The 19,932-nt window shown below is 39.1% G+C and overlaps 1 protein-coding gene across 1 annotated transcript in view; it reads left to right on the top strand.

Moving 5' to 3' along the window:
- drosha (ribonuclease 3 drosha) overlaps window positions 1-19,680 on the top strand; it is a 45,922-nt gene extending 26,242 nt beyond the window's left edge. The window contains exons 10-19 of the mRNA XM_071660500.1: window positions 2,365-2,498; window positions 2,842-2,954; window positions 4,764-4,941; window positions 9,239-9,413; window positions 9,785-9,928; window positions 12,040-12,249; window positions 14,388-14,549; window positions 16,759-16,919; window positions 18,531-18,676; window positions 18,841-19,680. Of these exons, the coding sequence (XP_071516601.1) occupies window positions 2,365-2,498; window positions 2,842-2,954; window positions 4,764-4,941; window positions 9,239-9,413; window positions 9,785-9,928; window positions 12,040-12,249; window positions 14,388-14,549; window positions 16,759-16,919; window positions 18,531-18,676; window positions 18,841-19,532 (2,115 nt within the window). The 3' untranslated portion in view covers window positions 19,533-19,680. The remainder of the gene's footprint in view (window positions 1-2,364; window positions 2,499-2,841; window positions 2,955-4,763; window positions 4,942-9,238; window positions 9,414-9,784; window positions 9,929-12,039; window positions 12,250-14,387; window positions 14,550-16,758; window positions 16,920-18,530; window positions 18,677-18,840) is intronic.
- Window positions 19,681-19,932: the final 252 nt, after the last annotated feature.

Below are 19,932 nucleotides of genomic sequence, written 5' to 3'. Positions count from 1 at the left end.
GTCATGTGTAATGCACTGAAATCACAGCTCCCTATCCACAACAGACCCAAAAGACTTTTCCATGGCTTATCCTGGATGCTTCACCTGTTCTGGTTCAGTCCTTTGACAGCATACTAACTCAAGTTCACTCTATCCCATGCATGTCTTTCACCCTTCTGCTCAAAATGTTTTTTTGCTCCATCCTTCCATCTTGAATTTGGTCTCCCCACTCCCCTTGTTCCTTGCACTTCTAACACATGTATCCTCTTTGTCAACCTTTCCTCTCTCATTCTCTCCATATATCCAAACCATTTTAGCACACCCTCTTTTACTCTCTTAACCTATCTGTCTATCTATATCTCCAACACCTGCTCCAACTGGAACTACTACAAAGCGGTGTCCGCGGCAACAGAGTCTCTACAACTAATGAACTCCAGCGCTGCCTGCCAGCCTCCATTACCTCACCCCCAACAGGCCATTGGCAGAGGGCAACTCCAACGCAGTGCTTGCTGAGGCTCCTACCCAGTGTTCCTACAACTACTTCTATCTAATGCTCTTTCCAACTACTTCTTTCTAATGCTTCTCCTTAAATGATCCTACATACTACTTTTGTCTACTGCTCCTATCATTTTGACAAAAGGCAGGGCTATCACATAGTGCTCACTGCAGGAAAATCTCGAGTTATGAAGAATGAGTTGTGTGAGTTAAGTGTTGTCAAGTGTTATGTATGACAAGGAGAGATTGTGTGTTTGTGGACAGAATGCCAGTAGTCCACATATTAGTGAGGCAGAAAGAAAAGACCACTACCTTGGTCAGAGGAGTGCAACTTGACAACCACACTGAAGAATTGGCTCACTAAGCAGATGTCCCTAACCCTCCCGATACCCATTTGGGCAGTACTTGTAAAATACCTCCCTGGTCATAGGCTGCCTACCAACAACTCTCTTAACCATGCTCTTTTTATTACCACACATCTCTCTTACCCCTTCATTACTTGATCAAACCACCTCAAACCACATTTCATCTCCAAGACATCCACCCTCCTTCACACAGCCTTATCTACAGCCCTTGCCTTACATGTGCATAATATCGGCAGGACTTATTTTTTCAAGCATACCCATTTTTGTCCTCCCAGATAATGTTCTCTCTTTCCACTTATTTTTCAGCACTCCCAGATCCTTTGCCTCTTCCCCAAACCTATGAATCACCTCTGCTTCGATGACTGCCATGTCCCCTCTCAGGTATCTAAAACACATCACTTCCAGTTTTTTCTCCATTCAAACTCACACCCCAACTTACCTTCCCTTAACCCTGCTAAACCTAATAACCTCGCTTTGATTCACATTTACTCTCAACTTTCTCCTTTCTCATATTCTTCCAAACTCAGTCACCAACTTCTGCAGTTTCTCTTTCAAATCTGACACAGTGTTCTATCATCAGCAAACAGCATCTTACTTACTTCCTGGGTCGTCTCATCCCCACAGAGTACATACTCACCTCTTTCTCTAAGACTCTCATATTTACCTCCCTCACCACTCCATCCTTAAACGAATTGGAAAACCACGGTGACATCACACACCTTGCCGCAGACAAACCTTCACTTGAAACCTTTCACTTTCCTCTCTTTGTGCTTGTACACAAGCCTTACTATCTGTCTATCTATCTATAACTCTGATGCTTGTTCCAGCTGAAACTCTGTAAAGTGGGTGGCCACAGCCATTGTCTCCATAACTAGTGGACTCCAGTGCCACTTCTTATCCTTCTGTATCTCACCCTTAAGAGGTCACTTGCAGAGGGCAACTCTAGTGCAGTGTTTGCAGAGGCTCCTACCTAATGTTCCTACTAACTACTACTATACCTAGTATGTCCATCTAATGCTCCCGCCTTCTTCTTTTGCCAAATGTTTCTACCTAATGCTTTTGCCCAAATGTTCCTACCAACTCCTGCTATTTTTTGCTCCTACACCTTAGCACCCTTAGTAAAAACTTCTCACTGCTTCTAGTAGCTTTCTTCCCCCACTTTAAATTCTTAAGAACTTCTACAAAGCATCTCTATCACTCCTATCATGTACCCTTTCCAGATCCATAAATGCCACATACAAGTTTTATATTTTCATATAAGATGTATATCAAACGGATGTTGACTAATGCAGAACATTAACATAACAGATGATCAACTGTGAGTACCCCATAAGTTATTTCATCCTGTGAACCCTGATTAGGGTCCTTTGTACTATTAACCATATCCAGCTTAATCATAACAACTAAAGAAAGTTTAATTGACTTTATAAGAAACGACAACATATGGTGGAAAATGTGTAAATGTATATTATACTATTAGATGATGCTCTGTATTTTTTCAACTCTGGTTTTCTTCCATTTTCAGCATGCTATGCTGCTTCCTGTTTTGGCTTGCCACTTACGTTTTCACCAATCCCTTGAAGTTTTAGAAGAACGTATTCGATACAGATTTCAGGCCAGATTCCTGCTTCAGCTTGCTCTCACCCACCCATCCTACAGGTTGGTTTGAATACTCTAGAATAATCATGCAATTTTTTCTGTCTCTCTTGCATCTTTAGCTCTGTTTTTATTTACTTGGGGTGGAGTTAATGTATATACACCTATTGTGGGAATTAATTTGTAGAACTGGAGACCCACATCCCAATCCAACTGGTTGGCAAAGCATAGAAATTCCTTGTTCCTTTCAGTAGTCTTGTTTCCCTTCATGTGAGGTCTTACAAGGGTGATGATATCAGAGTCCTAAGACCTGTTGTGTTTGACAAGAATATCTCATTATTGCTCAAAATCTTTTCCGCAGGTATACCTTTTAATTTGATTGATCTGTAAAATTTTTTATTCTTAGGGAGAATTTTGGAACAAATCCAGATCATGCTCGAAATTCTCTCACAAACTGTGGTATCCGTCAGCCAGAGTACGGAGATCGTCGCATACATTATATGAACACTCGTAAAAGAGGTAAGGACGTTCGTTTAAAAGTGTGAGGAGTATGCTTTGTTTCTTTTCCTTGTTAACGGAACATTTTGGGAGATTTGTTTGATTTTGTTTGGTATATTCAGTAACATCAACTCCATTCCCATTTACAGTGCTACATCAAGTTCAATAGGCATGTGCTTAGTGTGGGGATCAATTTTGCTAAACTGAGGTCCCAACCTTGACCCAGTAGGCTGGTAAGGGTTAAGCATGTTAGTTCTCTTGCAGTAAGACTGTCTAAAATATGCAGATACAGGCAATGAAAATGATAGGGATAGGGTAGAAAGAATACATTCCACATATTCTCTGCGTGTCATAGAAGGCGACTAAAGGTGACGGGAGAAGGGGGCTGGAAACCCCCCCTCCTTGTATTTAATTTTCTAAAAAGGGAAACAGAAGAAGGAGTCAAGCGGGAAGTGCTCATCCTCCTCGAAGGCTCAGATTGAGGTGTCTAAATGTGTGTGGATATGTCCAAGATGAGAAGAAAGGAGAGATATATGAGATAGTATGAGGAAAGAAACCTGGATGTTCTGGCTCTGAGTGAAATGAAGCTCAAGGGTAAAGGGGAAGAGTGGTTTAGGAAAGTCTTGGGAGTAAAGTCAGGGGTTAGTGAGGACAAGAGCTAAGGAAGGAGTAGCAGTACTCCTGAAGCAGGAGTTGTGGGAGTATGTGATAGAGTGTAAGAAAGTAAATTCTAGAATGTTGTGGGTAAAACTGAAAGTGGATGGAGAGAGATGGGTGATTATTGGTGCCTATGCACCTGGTCATGAGAAGAAAGATCATGAGAGGCAAGTGTTTTGGGAGCAGTTCAGTGAGTGTATTAGCAGCTTTGATGGATGAGACCAGGTTGTAGTGATGGGTGATTTAAATGCGGCAGTTGAGGGTATAATTGGTGTACATAGGGTGTTCAGTGCTGTAAATGGAAATGGTGAAGAGCTTGTGGATTTGTGTGTTGAAAAAAGAATGGTGATTGGGAATACCTGGTTTAAAAATAGAGATATACATAAGTATACATATGTGATTAAGGGAGATGGTCAAAGGGCATTATTGGATTACGTGTTAGGCTTGTAAAAGAGAGACTTTCGGATGGGAACATTGGTGGAGGGGGCAAGTGGGGAGATAATAACAGGTAGTGATGAAGTGAGAAGGAGATGGAGTGAGTATTTTGAAGTTTTGTTGAATGTATTTGATGATAGAGCGGCAGATATAGGGTGTTTTGTTTGGGGTGGTGTGTAAAGTGAGAAGGTCAGGGAGAACGGTTTGGGATTTGATAGGGATCTTTGTGAAAATTCTCTTCATGAAATTTGTGAGAAGTTTTTTCTGCTACCCTTCTATTGAGTTGGACTCTAAGCATGTATATTACGGAGAGATACATAATGTTTAACTCTAAATGAAAATAGGGAAGGGAGAAATATTTGTAATTATGGCATGTTTTATTGAAAGTATAACACTAGCCAGATTAATGCTTGTAAGTAAAATAAGACTGTGGACACCAAAGTTTGCTGTTGATTGAATATCAAGGAGGGATATTATTATAAGAATGTGGAAAGTATATAGAGAGAATGAATATATACATAGTGGTACTAAGAGTGAGATGGAATAAGAAAGTAGAGGAGTCTATTTGTGAAAAGCATGTGAAAGTTTGGATAAGCATAAGTAGATATGTAGTAATCATGTTGTAATGAGAACCATCTTCAAAGATCAAACAACTTTTAAGATTTTTAACTGGATATGTGCAGGTAGATAAATAGTTTTTCATATGTGCAGTAATGCAGTATTTCCTTTCTTCTGCAGGCATAAACACGCTCATAAACATTATGTCACGGTTTGGGCGTAACCTTGAAACAGAGAGCAAGATCACGCACAATGAACGTTTAGAATTTCTTGGAGATGCAGTAGTTGAATTTCTGACCTCAATCCATCTCTTCCATCTATTTCCCAGCCTTGAGGAAGGTGGTTTGGCCACTTATAGGTAAGACCAAAGTATAGATCTAAAATTTTTTCTTTTTATGTTGAAGGCTCCGGTCACAGACAAAAGTCAGCGTCAAGGCCAGGCCTTAATTGAAATATAGAGAGAATTGTGAATCAGGAAAAGAAAAGATGAGGGAAAGTATTTTTGAATTTTTGAGGACATGAAAGAAATGTCTTTTGAAATATGCCAGGTCATAGGTATTGGGAAAGGCATGAGAAGGTAGAAAGTTCCAATGCTTTGACGTGTAGGGAAAAAGCAGGTGTCAAAATGGCCCGCCCTTGAGTTGTTGATGGCAACACAATAATCATGTGATACAGCAGGTTGCCAAGTATTGTGTGGCCTAGCTAGTGGTGGAGCATACAAGCAGCCAGCTCTTGGGAGCTAAAACCAAAGTAACACCTATAGAAGAAGGAAAGTGACCAACATTGCAGTGTAGGGCAAGGTGGTCAAGTTTGGAAGTTAACTTTAGACAGTTTATTAGTCATACACTTTCAACTCGACTCTTTCAGGTAAATATAACAGAGCTAGAACCACCCCAAATGTGAGAGTAGTATTCCATACCGGAAAGAATCAATCCCTTGTATAAATGTAGCAACTGTTCAGAAGTTTCATTTAAACAGGACACCCAGTTTCTTAGGGGCAGACTTAACTATTCGTATAATGTGGGGTTTCCAAGAAAGAGTGCATGTTATAGTAATACCAAGTATGATTATTGAGTCAAGAGGTTGAATTACAGAACCTTCAAAGGAGAAGTGAGAATTGTGTGGAGTTTTTGATTGAGAGATGGGTAGAAAATGGTTTGTAAAGTTTTACTAAGTGGATTGTCAGAGGTATGGTTCAAGACATATGACTACTCATCAGAGATGCAAGGTAACAAAGATATTGTATATTATTCAGGAGGGCAAAAAGTATGCTTTGGACTGAGTGAATTTGATAGTCCTTTCATACTTGTTCACCGTTACCCATAGTTGTGAGATAGCACCTGGAACAGATGAAATGGTTCCATTTGCTGTCATGTGTAATGCACCAAATTACAGCCCCTTATCTACAGCCAGGCCCCACAGACCTCTTCCCATGGTTTCCCCCTGACTGCTTCATATGCCTTGGTTTAGTCCACTGACAGTACGTTGACCTCTTTATAATACATCACTCCAAGTCACCATATCCCATGCATGCCATATACTCTCCTTCATGTTCAATCCCTGAGCACTCGAACTTTTCTGTTTTGTCCTTCCATCTCCAGTTTGGTCTTCCCTTTTTTTCTTGTTCTGTTCACTTCTAATTCATATACCTTCTTTGTCATGCTCTCCTCACTCATTCGCTCCATGTGTCCAAACCATATCAGCACACCCTTTTCCGCTTTCAACTCTCTCAGCCATACCCTTCTTATCACACTTTTCTCTTAATTTGTCATAACTTATATCAACCCTCCTCACACTGCCAATGCCTAACTGCTATACAACACTTTTGGGACTACTACACCATTAAATATGCGTTCATTGACTGATATAACAGCTAGAGAGCAGACATGAGCAGATGAGGCTGTTGTTCCTTTTGTCTTAGCACTAGCTTGCAAAAGCAGGAAACAGTGACCAGGTATGAAAACAGGGATGGCCATGGCAAAAAGTCTCCACTTATCCCTCTCCTTACATGCCTCCCTCACATACACCATTCCATGTATTCTTCCTCTTTTTCTCTCCCTCCAGTATTCCTCCACCATATTTGCCCATGTCACAGGTAGTCTTCCACTCACACCAACCCCTTTAATCATACTATCATACACTCCCTCTGTAAACTCCCAGTCTTGCATTCTTTTCACATGCCCAAACCACCTCAAAGTATTACATTTCACCAATTCTACCACTCTACACTTCATTCCCTTTGCATTCCTCACCATACCACATATCTCATACACTTTTTCATTTCTTAAGATGCTCAGTGATATTAGTTTATTATGAATGAGATTTTTAAAATAAACTTGAAAATGCATCAGTCATTTGTGATGTCTCCATGGCTATTTAAGTGTTTTTTATGGATGGGGCATTACTTAATATGAGAGAGGTAGGATGACATGGAGTAGAGCACTGGAGAACATTGGTTTAGTGAAGTAAAAGTTACCTCATTCTTATGCAGATGATACTGTTTTGTTAGTTGAGACAGAAGAGTATATAATGGTTGGTTGCTTTGATGATGTATATAGGGGATGGATGTTGACAGTGAATGTAAGAGCAAGATTCCTGTTTTTGAAAGGGATGGGCTGTCATAGTTGATCTGTCTCCATGTACCTGTACCTCTGTTGCCCTTTCTCCCTGTGAACTCCCTCAAGAAGATGGCTGGTAAAAGAGTCTCCATAAGTGGTGAACTCCAATGCTGCTTCTAAGCCTTTAATGCCTCTCCCTGAACATGCCATTGTTTCTCCCCTAACCCTGAGGATAGGGGAAAAGAATACTGCCTATGCGTTCCTTCTATGTCTTCAGAAGTGACTAAGAGGGGCAGGAGCGGTTGGCTTGAAATCCTCCCATAGGGTATTGCTTTCAAAAGAAAGAACAGAACAAGGAGCCAAATGAGGATTTTTCCCTATAAAGCTCTGTTATCTGTTCTTGACACTACCTTACTCATGTGGGGTATGATAAGCATGTATGTATGTATGAAAAATTTAGAAGCACTTTAGACATAGGTTAAGATTCTGTGAGAGTGAACTAAGAGACTTTTTGCACTTAATCCACATCAAGACAATAAGAATGAGTGTAATGATAATAGATGGATAATCACATTCTTTTTAGTGTAAGTCTTTCTGGTGCCTGTTTTTCTCTGCATATTATTGTGTTATTGTTTCCTTTTAGTGATTAGATTTATATATGTGGTATTGTAGATGTTATATTTTGAAGTAAATCTTTCTGTATATGGAGACCAGTGCTGGTTGAATTATAGTTTGTAAATTTTTACAGGTTATCATTACCCAATGATGTAACTTCTAAATTCTTGCTTTCTGTTGTTTCCTTTTCAGATACACTAATACAGTTCTGTGTTCGAATTTTTTCCACATTGGTATCCAGTAGTGGGTAGTAGTTTTTAGGCAGCCAGTGACCAGGAAGGTATATTACCAGGTCTACCCACCTGGGGATTAGGAGGGTTAGTGATGACTGTGTAGTGAGCCAGCACTTTAGTGGTTGCCAGTTTGCACTCCTCTGACCGAGGTAGCTATCTTTTTCATCTGCCTCATCCATATATGGACTACTGGTGCTCTGTCCACAAACATACAATCTCTTCTTGTCATACATAACATTTGACAACACATAACTCTCATAGCTCATTCCTCTTAACTATGTGCTAGCAGCTGACTTTTGGCAAAATGGAAGAAGCAATAGATAGAAGCAGTAGTAAGGACATTTAAGCTGGAGCATTAGCTAGAAACAGCAGAAAGAAGTAGCAGGTAGGAACATTAGGCAGGAGCATTAGGTAGAAGTAGTCAGTAGGAATATTAGTAAGGAGCCTTTACAAGCACTGTGCAAGAGATGCCTTCTGCCAGTGGCCAGTTAAGGGTGAGGCACTAAAGGCTAAGAAGCGGCACGAGTTCACTAGTTATGGAGACTATTGTTGTGGTCACCCCCTTGAGGGAGTTCCAGGTGGGAACAGGCATCAGAGATATAGATAGATAGACTTGTATCCAATATATATATATATTCTCTGGGTATACTAAATAAAGTTGCATGATCAAGAAACTGTATATCTTATCAATCTTTACATCATGCATACTTGTAAATATGTTTCTTCCTCAAATGTACTTGCTCTACAGAGACCATACTATGTTCTCCATCATTTCCATCCATTTTGACTTGTGCATATCCAAGTAATGTACCAATGTGGGGTTTACCAGACTCCACCTGCTTTTGGTTAGCCATGCAAGTGAAAATTCATCTTTGGCAAGGTTGTATCACTGGAGTACAATTTTAATAAAGAACTCCTCATTCCAAAGGAATGCATCCTTTCTCTACTACTGATTGTAGTGTTGCCTTGAGGCTGCAGAAACTGCTGAAGAAGGGAATGAGGGGTTATGTGATAATAATGATATATATTTATCAGTAAACTAAAATCTGATCTGCTGAGATTTTTCATGTATTGTCCTTTTCTCTCATTTTGTGGTGCATATCACACCAAATATGATACTTTTGCTTAGTCTTGCTTATTTTTCTGATCTTAGTAATACATGTGCTCTGGCCTCATATTAATCCCAAAAGTGCACTTAAAAATCAGGTCCATAATATTTCACCTAATTTTACCCTGTATAATCCTGCAGGGCAGCCATTGTGCAAAATCAGCATCTAGCAGTGTTGGCAGAGAAGCTAGGCCTTGATCAGTTCATGCTTTATGCTCATGGCTCTGACCTTTGCCATGACTTTGAGCTTCGGCATGCTATGGCCAACTGCTTTGAGGCCCTCATGGGTGCTATTTTCTTGGACTTTGGCATTGAGGTAAGGGAAAAGCTAAAACTGTTTTCATTTTGTTTTGGATTAGATAGATAATTTCATTTCTTCTCATCTTATAAATATAGAATATGGAGTCATTTGATTTCCATCACCGCTGATATTGTGGTTTCCCCTGACAGTTTCATATATTGTGGTTCAAGCCATTGACAGCAATTTGCCCTCTGTATGCTGCATCACTCTAGTGGGTACCATCCCATGCATCTCTCACACCCTCCTGCATGCTCAAACCTATTGGTTCATTTCAGTATTGCCAGAAGAAAAATCACCCTACATTGCTCTCTTTACAAATGTAAATATACATTTTTTTCAATATATTGTTTAACTTTTTATCACTTCCTTTTTACTTCTTGATACAGGAGGCAGATAAAGTTTTAAGCTCAACACTATTTAAGAATGAGGATGTACTTCATAGTATCTGGATTAATTACCCCCCTCACCCAATTCAAGAACAGGAGCCGCATGGTGACCGCAAGTGGATTAAGGCCTTCCCAATTCTTGCTGTAAGTCAGGTTTGGACTTGAATAGAATGGCTTTAACATATTTCAAATCAACAGAATTAACATCATGTCCATTGTCTCATCAAAGACATTGCATCAGTGTGGTAAGTTGCAAGGCATATTTTAGTGTTCTGCTACTGAACCTGCTGCTTTAGTAAATACTGTACTCAAATTTGATAGTAATTAGCATCCTGCAGACATTTTTTTTCAATGTTTAGAAAATGCTAAAATCATGTTCTTTTGCAGCCTTTCATGAGGACACTAGGTGTGTAATGGTGCACAAATGGAACTTTACAGCTTTTCATAAATAGTTTAGATTTTTCTGTAGGCAGCTAATTTTTTGTGCATCCCATGCTTATCATTAGAGAAGTTGCACAAAAAGATTATGGAAGTTACAGTGGGTTTATGGTAGAGCCATGTTTGCAAATAACTTAAACATTAGGTGTTACAAAGCTGTTTTATTATGTAAGTTTACAGTATCTTACAGCAACTTTATCTGCAAGAAACAGAAAAGGATGTAATCTCAAAAGTTTCAGGTATCTTACCATTTGCAATAGGTTATGTGCCATCTCTTGCACAGGTTGTTTATACCTGTTTTCAAAAGGGCTCAGTTATCTCAGAAAGTGTTATATAGTGCTTTAGTGTGTGTCCACATTTTTGCCCATAAACTGTACAACCCAAATGATGAATATTTCTAAGAAACTTAAAGCATCAATAGTATCTGTAGAGTATCCTTAGTTAGACAGTAACATCTTGTAGTATGCCGATTGTTATCTCTACATGCACGTTTTACTTGATACATTTCATTGTGATTGAAAATGGATCTGTTGATGTCTTTTTGCAGTCTTCTGCTTACTTCATATATAGATGCTAGTTATTTTATGATTGTAGTTTTCAGAGTTCCATTTAACAAACAAAAATTATGTTTGGATCTTTGTTAAATGCAGATTTTTGGACACAGCCCAGCTTTATTATATTAAAAGAAACCTATGTGAAGGAGACTTCATACCAGTTTGTTGAATTCCTTTATTACAGAAGTTGGAGACTGAGTTTGGAAGACTGGGTGAGAGGAGAAAGTTGAATGTGAATAAAAGCAAGGATATTAGGTTTAACAGGGTTGAGGGACAGGTTACTTGGGGAGTTGGTTTGAAAGGTGAAAAATTGGAGGAAGTGAAGTGTTTTAGATATCTTGGAGTGGACATTGTGACCAGTGGAAACATGGAAACAGAAGCGAGTCCTATGATGGGGAAGGGGACAAAGTTTCTTGGAGCACTGAAGAATGTGTGGACTGAAAGTTATATAGGAGGGCATAAATGGGCATGTTTGAAGGAATAGTAGACCCAACAGTATCATATGAAAACAAAGCAGTAGTATTATACAGATGTGAGGTGTGGGCTATAGATCAGGCTGTGAAGGGCAGGATGGATGTATTGGAACTGAAGTATTAAGGACAATATGTGGTGTGAGGTGGTTTGATTGATTAAGTACTGAAAGGGTAAGAGAGATGTGTGATAATAAAAAGAGTGTGTTTGAGAGAGCAGAGGAGTATGCTGAAATGGTTTGGATGTATGGAGAGAATGAGTGAGGAAAGTTGACAAAGAGAATATATGTGTCAGAGGTGGAGGGAACAAGCAGATGTGGGAGACCATATTGGAGGTGGAAGAATGGAGTAAAAAAGATTTTGAACAATCAGTGCCTGAACATGCAGGAGGGTGAAAGGCATGCAGAGGATAAAGTGAATTGAAATGATGCGGTGTGCTGGAGTCAGTGTGCTGTCAGCAGACTGAACGAGGGTATGTGAAGTGTCTAAGATAAACCATGGAAAGATCTGGCTGTGAAAAGGGAGCCATGGTTTTGGTACATTACACATGATAGCTAGAGAATGGATGTGAGCAAATATGGCCCCTCTTCATCTGTTTCTGGCACTACGCTATTAATGCAGGAAACAGTGATCTAGTATGGAAAAACAATGTTCTTTGTTAAAGTACCTATGTGTACCACTTGTAGATACATACATCAGTTATTTAGAAATAGACTTATGAATACCCTGTATAATCTTCCTTGTATTTTGTTGAAGTTCATCTAAGTTATTTACAACCAGTTTTCACTTTCAGAATCTTGCCAAGTTTGAGGAATCAATAGGTGTACAGTTCAATCACATTCGCTTGTTGGCACGTGCTTTCACTGACCGCAGCATTGGTTTCAATAACCTCACCCTAGGATCAAATCAGCGGCTTGAGTTCCTTGGTGACACTGTTTTGCAGCTAGTATCTTCTGAGTACCTCTACCGATATTTTCCAGAGCATCATGAGGGCCATCTCTCGGTATGAATATTTCCTTATTGCTTTGTTATGATCGTTAGAGAAACAGAAGTATTTGTATGTGCTGTTGAAGGCTGTGAGGGTTTTTTTCATCCAAAGAATAAGGCAGGTATGTATGTTTAGGAAGAGGAGGATAAGTGGTCTCAGATGCAGATGGGTCTATGGCAGGGGTATGTGATGTCATCATAGGTGCTTAATCAGTTATGGGTGGGATAGTGAGAGAGTTGAATGTGAGGACCTTTCATTTAAGGGCAAGTCTGTAATCTGTCAGAGGTGGGGAGCTTAGTAGGTAAGTCAGTTTCTGTTTACTGATGATGATGCTGGCTGCAGATTCATATGAGAAACTAAATAAGCTGGTTTCTGGGTCTGTGAGAGTGTGTTAAAGGAAAAACTTAAGAATAATGTGAATAAAAGCAAGGTTAAGTAGTTACGAGACAGGTCGGCTGGAGTGTGAGTTTGAATATAGAGACCTTGGAGGGCATTAATTATCTTAGATACCTGGAAGTGGACATTGCAGCAAATGAAACCATGGGGATTGAAGTGAGCCACAGGGTAAATAAGGCATGTATGTGTGGGCAAAGTAGGTATTTTTGGTGAGATAGTAGTCCTGATGGTATTGTATGAATGTGAGACATAGGCTCTAGGTTAAAAAGTACTGGAGGGCAGATGTGTTGGAAATGAAATGTTTAAGGACAATACATGTTGCAGGAGGTCATATCAAATAAGATGATAGTGTAAGAGAGAGGTGTAGTGTAAGAGAGAGGTGTGGTAGTAAGAGGAAAGAGGAGAGCTGAAGCAGGGGCATATCTCGTGGAAATAGCGCCTATGGCAAGCACTGAAATTGCGCCCTTGGCTTGATTAAAAATGTACATACAGTGGATGTATATAAAAATATTTATTCATTACACTTTGTCACTGTCTCCCTTGTTAGTGAGGTAGCGCAAGGAAACAGATGAAAGAATGGCCAAACCCTCCCACATACAACTATATACATACATGTCCACACATGCACATATACATACCTATTCTTTTCAGTGTATACATATATACACATACACAGACATATACATATATACATGTGTACATAATTCATACTTGCTGTCTTTATTCATTCCTGTCGCCATCCCACCGCACGAAATGACAACCCCCTCCCCCCACACGTGCGCGAGGTGGTGCTAGGAAAAGACAACAAAGGCCACATTTGTTCACAGCTCCCTTTCCACATCTAGGCCCCACAAAACTTAAATTTATATAAACTCTTAAAGACTTAAAGTTAAAGACTTATTTGATTAGAATTGTAATGTAGAAGCAGTAATGCATCTGATAGTAGCAAAATATTATTATAGTTGAAAAGTAGGCAAGTCTCTGTTTTATCTCACAAAACTAAACCGTTAAAAATGTCAATCGGGTATCATATGTCAAAAAACAAACCTGTTGAGTGGTGCCCCCCTTCAAATGGCACCATGGGCACCTGCCCTACCTGCCATACCCTAGATATGCCACTGAGCTGAAGAGAATGTGTTTAAATTTTTGGACTTATGGAGAGAAAGAGTAAGAAGAGGATGACTTAGGAGGGTATGCATATCAAAAGTGGAGGGAACAAGGAAAAGGGGGAACTCAGGAGAAGGTGGCAGAGTGGAGTGAAAGATACTTTTAGTGAAAGGGGCCTGAACATGCTGGAGGGGGTGAGATGCACATAGGATAGATTGAATAAGAGTGATGTGGTATACCAGGGGTGATCAACTTTATATAAGATTATTTTATTTATTTAGTTTAAAATGAAAAGTGAAATTGTCAGATAGAGAAATAGCTTTCATTGATTTTTTATTTTGTGAAACATGCCTTGTGTATCAGAAACTGATGTCAGTACCTCTTTGCCATGGTTGTTGCAGTGGCAGAGTGGAGTGAAAGATACTTTTAGGGGGCTAAACATGCTGGAGGGTGTGAGGTGCACATGGGATAGATTGAATAAGAGTGATGTGGTATACCAGGGGTGATGTGCAACTTTATCTAGGAGTTTATTTTTTTAGTTTAACATGAAAAGTGAAACTGTCAGATTAGAGCAACAACTTTCATTGATTTTTTATTTCGGAAACATGCCTTGTGTATTAGAAACTGATGTCAGTACCTCTTTGCCACAGTTGCTGCGGTCATCTCTGGTTAACAATCGTACTCAGGCGGTCGTATGCGATGATTTGGGAATGACATCATATGCAATGTACTCACATCTGAAAACAGAGCTCAAAACTAAGGATCGTGCTGACTTACTAGAAGCATTTTTAGGGGCTCTGTACATAGATAGGGTAAGTACAGTTTTAAAGGCCTTTTTCAAGTGTACATTGATGAATAAAGCTAAATACAGGAAGTAGTTAAGAATCTTGACTTTGATTTACAAAGTGCTTTGGTGCACATACTCCTTTACATTTCCAGTTATTGGTCATGTTTAATTTCCTTTTTTTTCCTTGGAGGAAACCAGCCTCCTCCATCTTTATCTTGCTGTCTGGTTACAGATAAAGAATATACACTGGGGGTCAGTGACCAGATGAGCCCTCTTCCCTTGATAAGAATGAAATTAGCTGTCATTCATCAGAATCTTCCTTGCATTTCTCATGCATATGTATAATGAATCCTCTCAAGAGAAGAAAGAGATGAACTGTATTCATGGGAAAGGCTTGAAAAAAGTAAACATCTTCACAACAGATTTCATGCTCTGGCGTTTAGTTTGCAACTCGTCCCCATCCTTCCTCTTTTTATTGTTCATGGCCTAAGACTCACATCCATACACCACTTTTGGGACAACTGTACCTTCAAGCATACTCATCTTTGCCCTTTGTCCCAATCAAACGTACACTCAAATATTGAGCCTCATCCCCTGCCGCATCTTTCTCTCTTTTAACTCACTTACCATATTCGTGACCAGCTTCAAAAGTTTCTCTGTGGAGTCGTACACCAGAGGTCAGTTATCTGCAAACAGCAACTGTTTCACCTCCCATCCCCCCTCTCCTAGTATATCATGGATCTACCCCTCAAATTAAGACTTACTTTCATTTTCCTCACCACCCTGTCCATAACAGATTAAACAACCTCAGTGATATCACACTCCTTTGATGCAGACCCATCTACACTGGAAACGAACCACCCTTTTTCCATTTTACTCATGCACATGCCAGTCTCTTTGGCGAAAATTCCTCACTGCATTTAACCTTCCATTTACCCCATTTATTTGAAGATCCTCCTCAAGGCTTTTCTTCATCACTATGAAATGCATTCTGTGGATCTTTACATGCCACATACAATGCACTTTTTTCTATAGGTGTTTCTCACTTAGATCTTTCAAAGCATATGCTTGATCCATACATCCTCTACCTCTCCCAAAGCCACTGTATTTTTTTCTAGTCATATGCTGTGTGCATCACCATTTTCTCATGCACCTTACCAGGTATACTCAATGTACTTTTACTTTTGTAACTTAAACATTCACTTTTGTCCCCTTCCCCTTTATATAAGGGCACTATACCTGCATTTTGGCTGTCCTTAAGGCACCTTTCCTTGGCCATACAAATCAGTCATCAGTACTCTCACCCACTTTCTTGAGAAGCTCTGCTGCAGTCCTATCCTTTATTGCTGCTTTGCCAGTCTTCATCTAAATTACAAAAGCTTCAGCTATCTCCTATGCTTTTAACAAATCATTCACCTGAACTGTGTCACTCCACATGCCTCTTCATCCCAAATATACCATGTCTGCCACTGTATTATGCAATTTACTCAGCAGTCTTTCAAAATTCCTTTTCCATCTCTTTTTTCACGAATTCTTTGCTAGTTACTATTTCAGTAGCTGTTCCCTTAACTTCTGCCTCCATTTGTTCTGTTCTGCTCACACTTTCACCTCCTAAAACACCCTCTTTCTCATTTGCTTTCTTCCTGAGCCCTTGTACCGTTCAGGTGACCTCTTGGCACTTTCTGTTGCACACCTCTCAGTCACTTGCACTCCTTCCCCACATCTGTACACCTCTCTTTTCTCTTTCACAAGCAATTTAACTTTCTCATTATACCACTTACTACTCTTTCTAGTATACCTACATCCCATGTTCTGTGTGCAATACACTCCATCCTCACATGTAATCACTAATTACTGAAATACTTTCCACTCTTCTCCCACTCATGGTTTATTTATTCACACTCCATACCACTGTTCACTCAGTCTCTCATGACATTTCTGCTCACAGACTGTAGTTTGAAGCTCACACACTTGTATGGTATTAAAACCTGAAGTCAGTCCATTAAAAGGAAATGTAGGGGAATTTACTTTTGCAGTATAAATAATAAAGGCTGTACAACAATTACCCTGCTTTTTCCTGAAATGTGGCTTTGGATGCCTGTTGTTATTGTTTCTAATTCTGTCTTACTTTTCATCAATCATATGATTGACAATTCAGCATTTATTCTTTTTTAGTTACCCTGCACTGCTCTTGAATATTCGGTGCATTATTGTGCAAACACTTTCTTCCTCAGGGTCTGAAATACTGTCGCACTTTCTGTCAAGTTTGCTTTTTTCCTCGACTTCATCAGTTCATTATGAACCAAGACTGGAATGATCCTAAGAGTAAACTGCAACAGTGCTGCTTGACGCTTCGCACCATGGATGGTGGGGAGCCAGATATTCCCATATATAAGTAAGTTTGTATGGGTTTATTTATTTGTATACAATGTATATGTACTTAATTTATACTTAAACTACATAATATCATTCATCAGTCAAGATGTTTATGAAAAAGCAATTTGCTTGGAAAGAAATCGATTACGGCAATTTTTTAGAGGTGACAGTTTTCCACTTTGATTGGTGAAAAGACAAAAGACAAAACAAGTCTGGCCTTGAAACCAACAAGAAAACCCTGAAAATTTGGTATTTTACAGAAATGACTAATACAGGTAACCTGTAGCAGGGGTAGTAGTATATTTAGGTCTTGAAAATATTTTAGTTGAATAAAGTAGAATAAATTGCGTAACATATATATATTCAGTTCTGAAAAGAGGAAATAGAGAAAATGCCTGATTTTTTTTTTCTAAGAATATTGGACTTCCAGATGGGGTACGTCATCATGGTATGAAGTTTCTAGAGGAGTTCCTTGTTTCAGAACTGCATAGAAATGCAAATTTTTCAAGGTTGCATGGAGACCAAAAATGACATTCTTAAATGATCATTGTAAAGATAAGGTAATCATTGGACTAAAGCAAGAGGTAAACCTATTTGAACATTTATTGACAAATGTTAGGTTGGATGTTTATTCAATTTATATACATATGTGCTGCATGAGTCCTTTAAATTCTTTTAGAAAACTGTTTGTAGGATATAATTAACAGGAGAATTGAGAAAGTGGAGAGTAAATGTGACAGACATTAAGGTAATAAGTGCAGTGGAAGGATGAGTCAGGATAGCTTGCCTGTAAAAATGAGTGTAAAGCACCTGGTGAAGTGGAGTCCTTTATGTACTTTTGGGTGCATGTGGCAGTGGATGGGACCATGGAGATGAAAATGAGTCATGGGAGATGGGGCTAAGGTCCCGAGTTTACTAAGGAGCATATGGAAGAAGGGTTCACTGTCTGTTAGGACAAGAATAGGTATGCTTGAAGGTATAAACTTAACAGTGTTTTATGGATGTGAATTTTGTCTGTGAATTTAAAGGAAAATTAGTGGATGGATGCCTTGGAAATGAGATGCCTAAGGACAGTATGTTGTATGTGGCAGGTTTATCTTGTAAGGAATCATAAAGAAAAAGGTGATGTCTTGGAAATGAAATACCTGATGACAATATGTGATGTGAGGCAGTTTTATCACGTAAGGAATTGTAGAGTAAGAGAAAAGTGTTGTAGCAAGCAGTTAGATTAAGAAAGCTGACCAAGTCATGTTGAAATGGCTCAAACAAATGCAAAGGGTGTGTGAATGTCATATAAGAATATCTCTGCATTAGTGTAAGGAGCATTAGGAAGGGACAAACCAAGAAGGAGATGGAAGGTTGGAGAGAAGTTGGTCTTATATTAGGATCTGAACATTCAGAAGAGTTAGATAAACCTTGCAGTAGCTTTTGGCACTTTGCTGTGGAAGGTAGACATTGGTTTTTGTATATTATACATTGCAGCTAGAGACAGGTGTTGCAATAAAGCCATAATTTGACTGCTTCTGATGCGATGCAACCTCACAAATGTGTGAAAGGCAGTTAGGTATGAAAAAAAGAACATCTTCCATGTCTGAAATAGGGTTATATATAATCATTTGTTCATACACAGAGTGATTGAGTGTAAGGGCCCTACTAACACGCGAGTATACACTGTAGCAGTTTACTTCCGTGGCCGACGGCTGGCCAAAGCATCTGGGCATTCTATACAGCAGGCTGAAATGAATGCTGCTCGTGAGGCACTCATGAACTCCAAAGGTAATAGCATGCAGTATTCATATAGATTAATTTACAATTGGAATACATTTTCTTCTGTCTTCTGAAGATTGAAGAATACTTTTGAAAATATATGCTTCAATTGTTGAAGATGTATCTTAGAGTAATAGTAATTGCTGATTAAGTTCATTTGCTTTCTTCCACAGACTTGTTCCCACAGTTGGACCACCAACGAAGAGTAATTGAGAAGAGTGTCAAGATACAGGGTGTAAGTAAATCTGATTCATTGTACAGTGAAAGAGAAACTAATAGTGACAAGGAAAGAGAAAGAAATGTTAGAGGTTGTCGGAAAGATGATGAAAAACGTGTAGATAGGGATAGACTCAGAGAAAGAGAAAGGGACAGATTCCTAGATGATAAGGAGAAAGAAGTAGAGAGGAGCAGAGGAGGGGAGAGAAGCAGAATGGCACGAGAGAAAGATGTATCTGGTATTGATCGAGATAGACAGAGCAAGGTGAGTGATAGGGAGAGATTATGTGGAGAAAGAGACAAAATTCAAGGAGACAGAGAACGATTATATGGGGGAAGAGGCAGATCAAATGGAGACAAAGACAGAGCTGGGGAATCCAGAAGGTACCGATCAAATGGGGATGAACCAAGAAAATATAAGTCAGAGTTAGATAAAATCCATGATAACAGAGTTTCTATGAATGATCATAAACCCCGGGGATATGATAAGTATACTAGAGAAGAAACAGAGACAGAAAGGCAGAGAGACAAAACTAAAGGCTACATTAAAAATCGATATAGGGAAAGTCCTCATGCTGAAACCAATGTGAAAGCTGGACGCAGTCCAAGGAGTGATTATAGTAGAAAGCAGTCAAGGTCTGATTGGTAAAGGGAGGCTCAGTCCATTGATAAGTAGGAATACTTTATTTACTTGAGTATTCTTGCAAAAGATAGGCTCTTATAAATTCAAATGCAGCTTATATTTACCTTGTACTGTACAGTTTTTAAAGAAAATTTTTATCGAATAGAATAAATAATTCTCAATAAACCATTCTTTAACCTCAGTTAACTGTTGAATTGAAAATGGCTCGAAAAGAATTAGAAGACTGACATTGTTTGCACAGTAATGAATTTTAAACTTTAGCACTTCAAAGCTCGTCGTAATTGCCAGAATATGGTGTATGAATTGATTAACCTTAGCAAGCAGAAGATTACTCTCATGCTTGCAGGATAGCCTACAAGGAGAGAAATGTAGGTTATGAATGTTGAAAAACTTTTTGTCTCTAATG

Source organism: Panulirus ornatus, chromosome 71 (assembly GCF_036320965.1).
Source record: "Panulirus ornatus isolate Po-2019 chromosome 71, ASM3632096v1, whole genome shotgun sequence".
NCBI classification, from domain to species: domain Eukaryota; kingdom Metazoa; phylum Arthropoda; class Malacostraca; order Decapoda; family Palinuridae; genus Panulirus; species Panulirus ornatus.
This window is presented reverse-complemented; position numbering and strand designations above follow the sequence as displayed.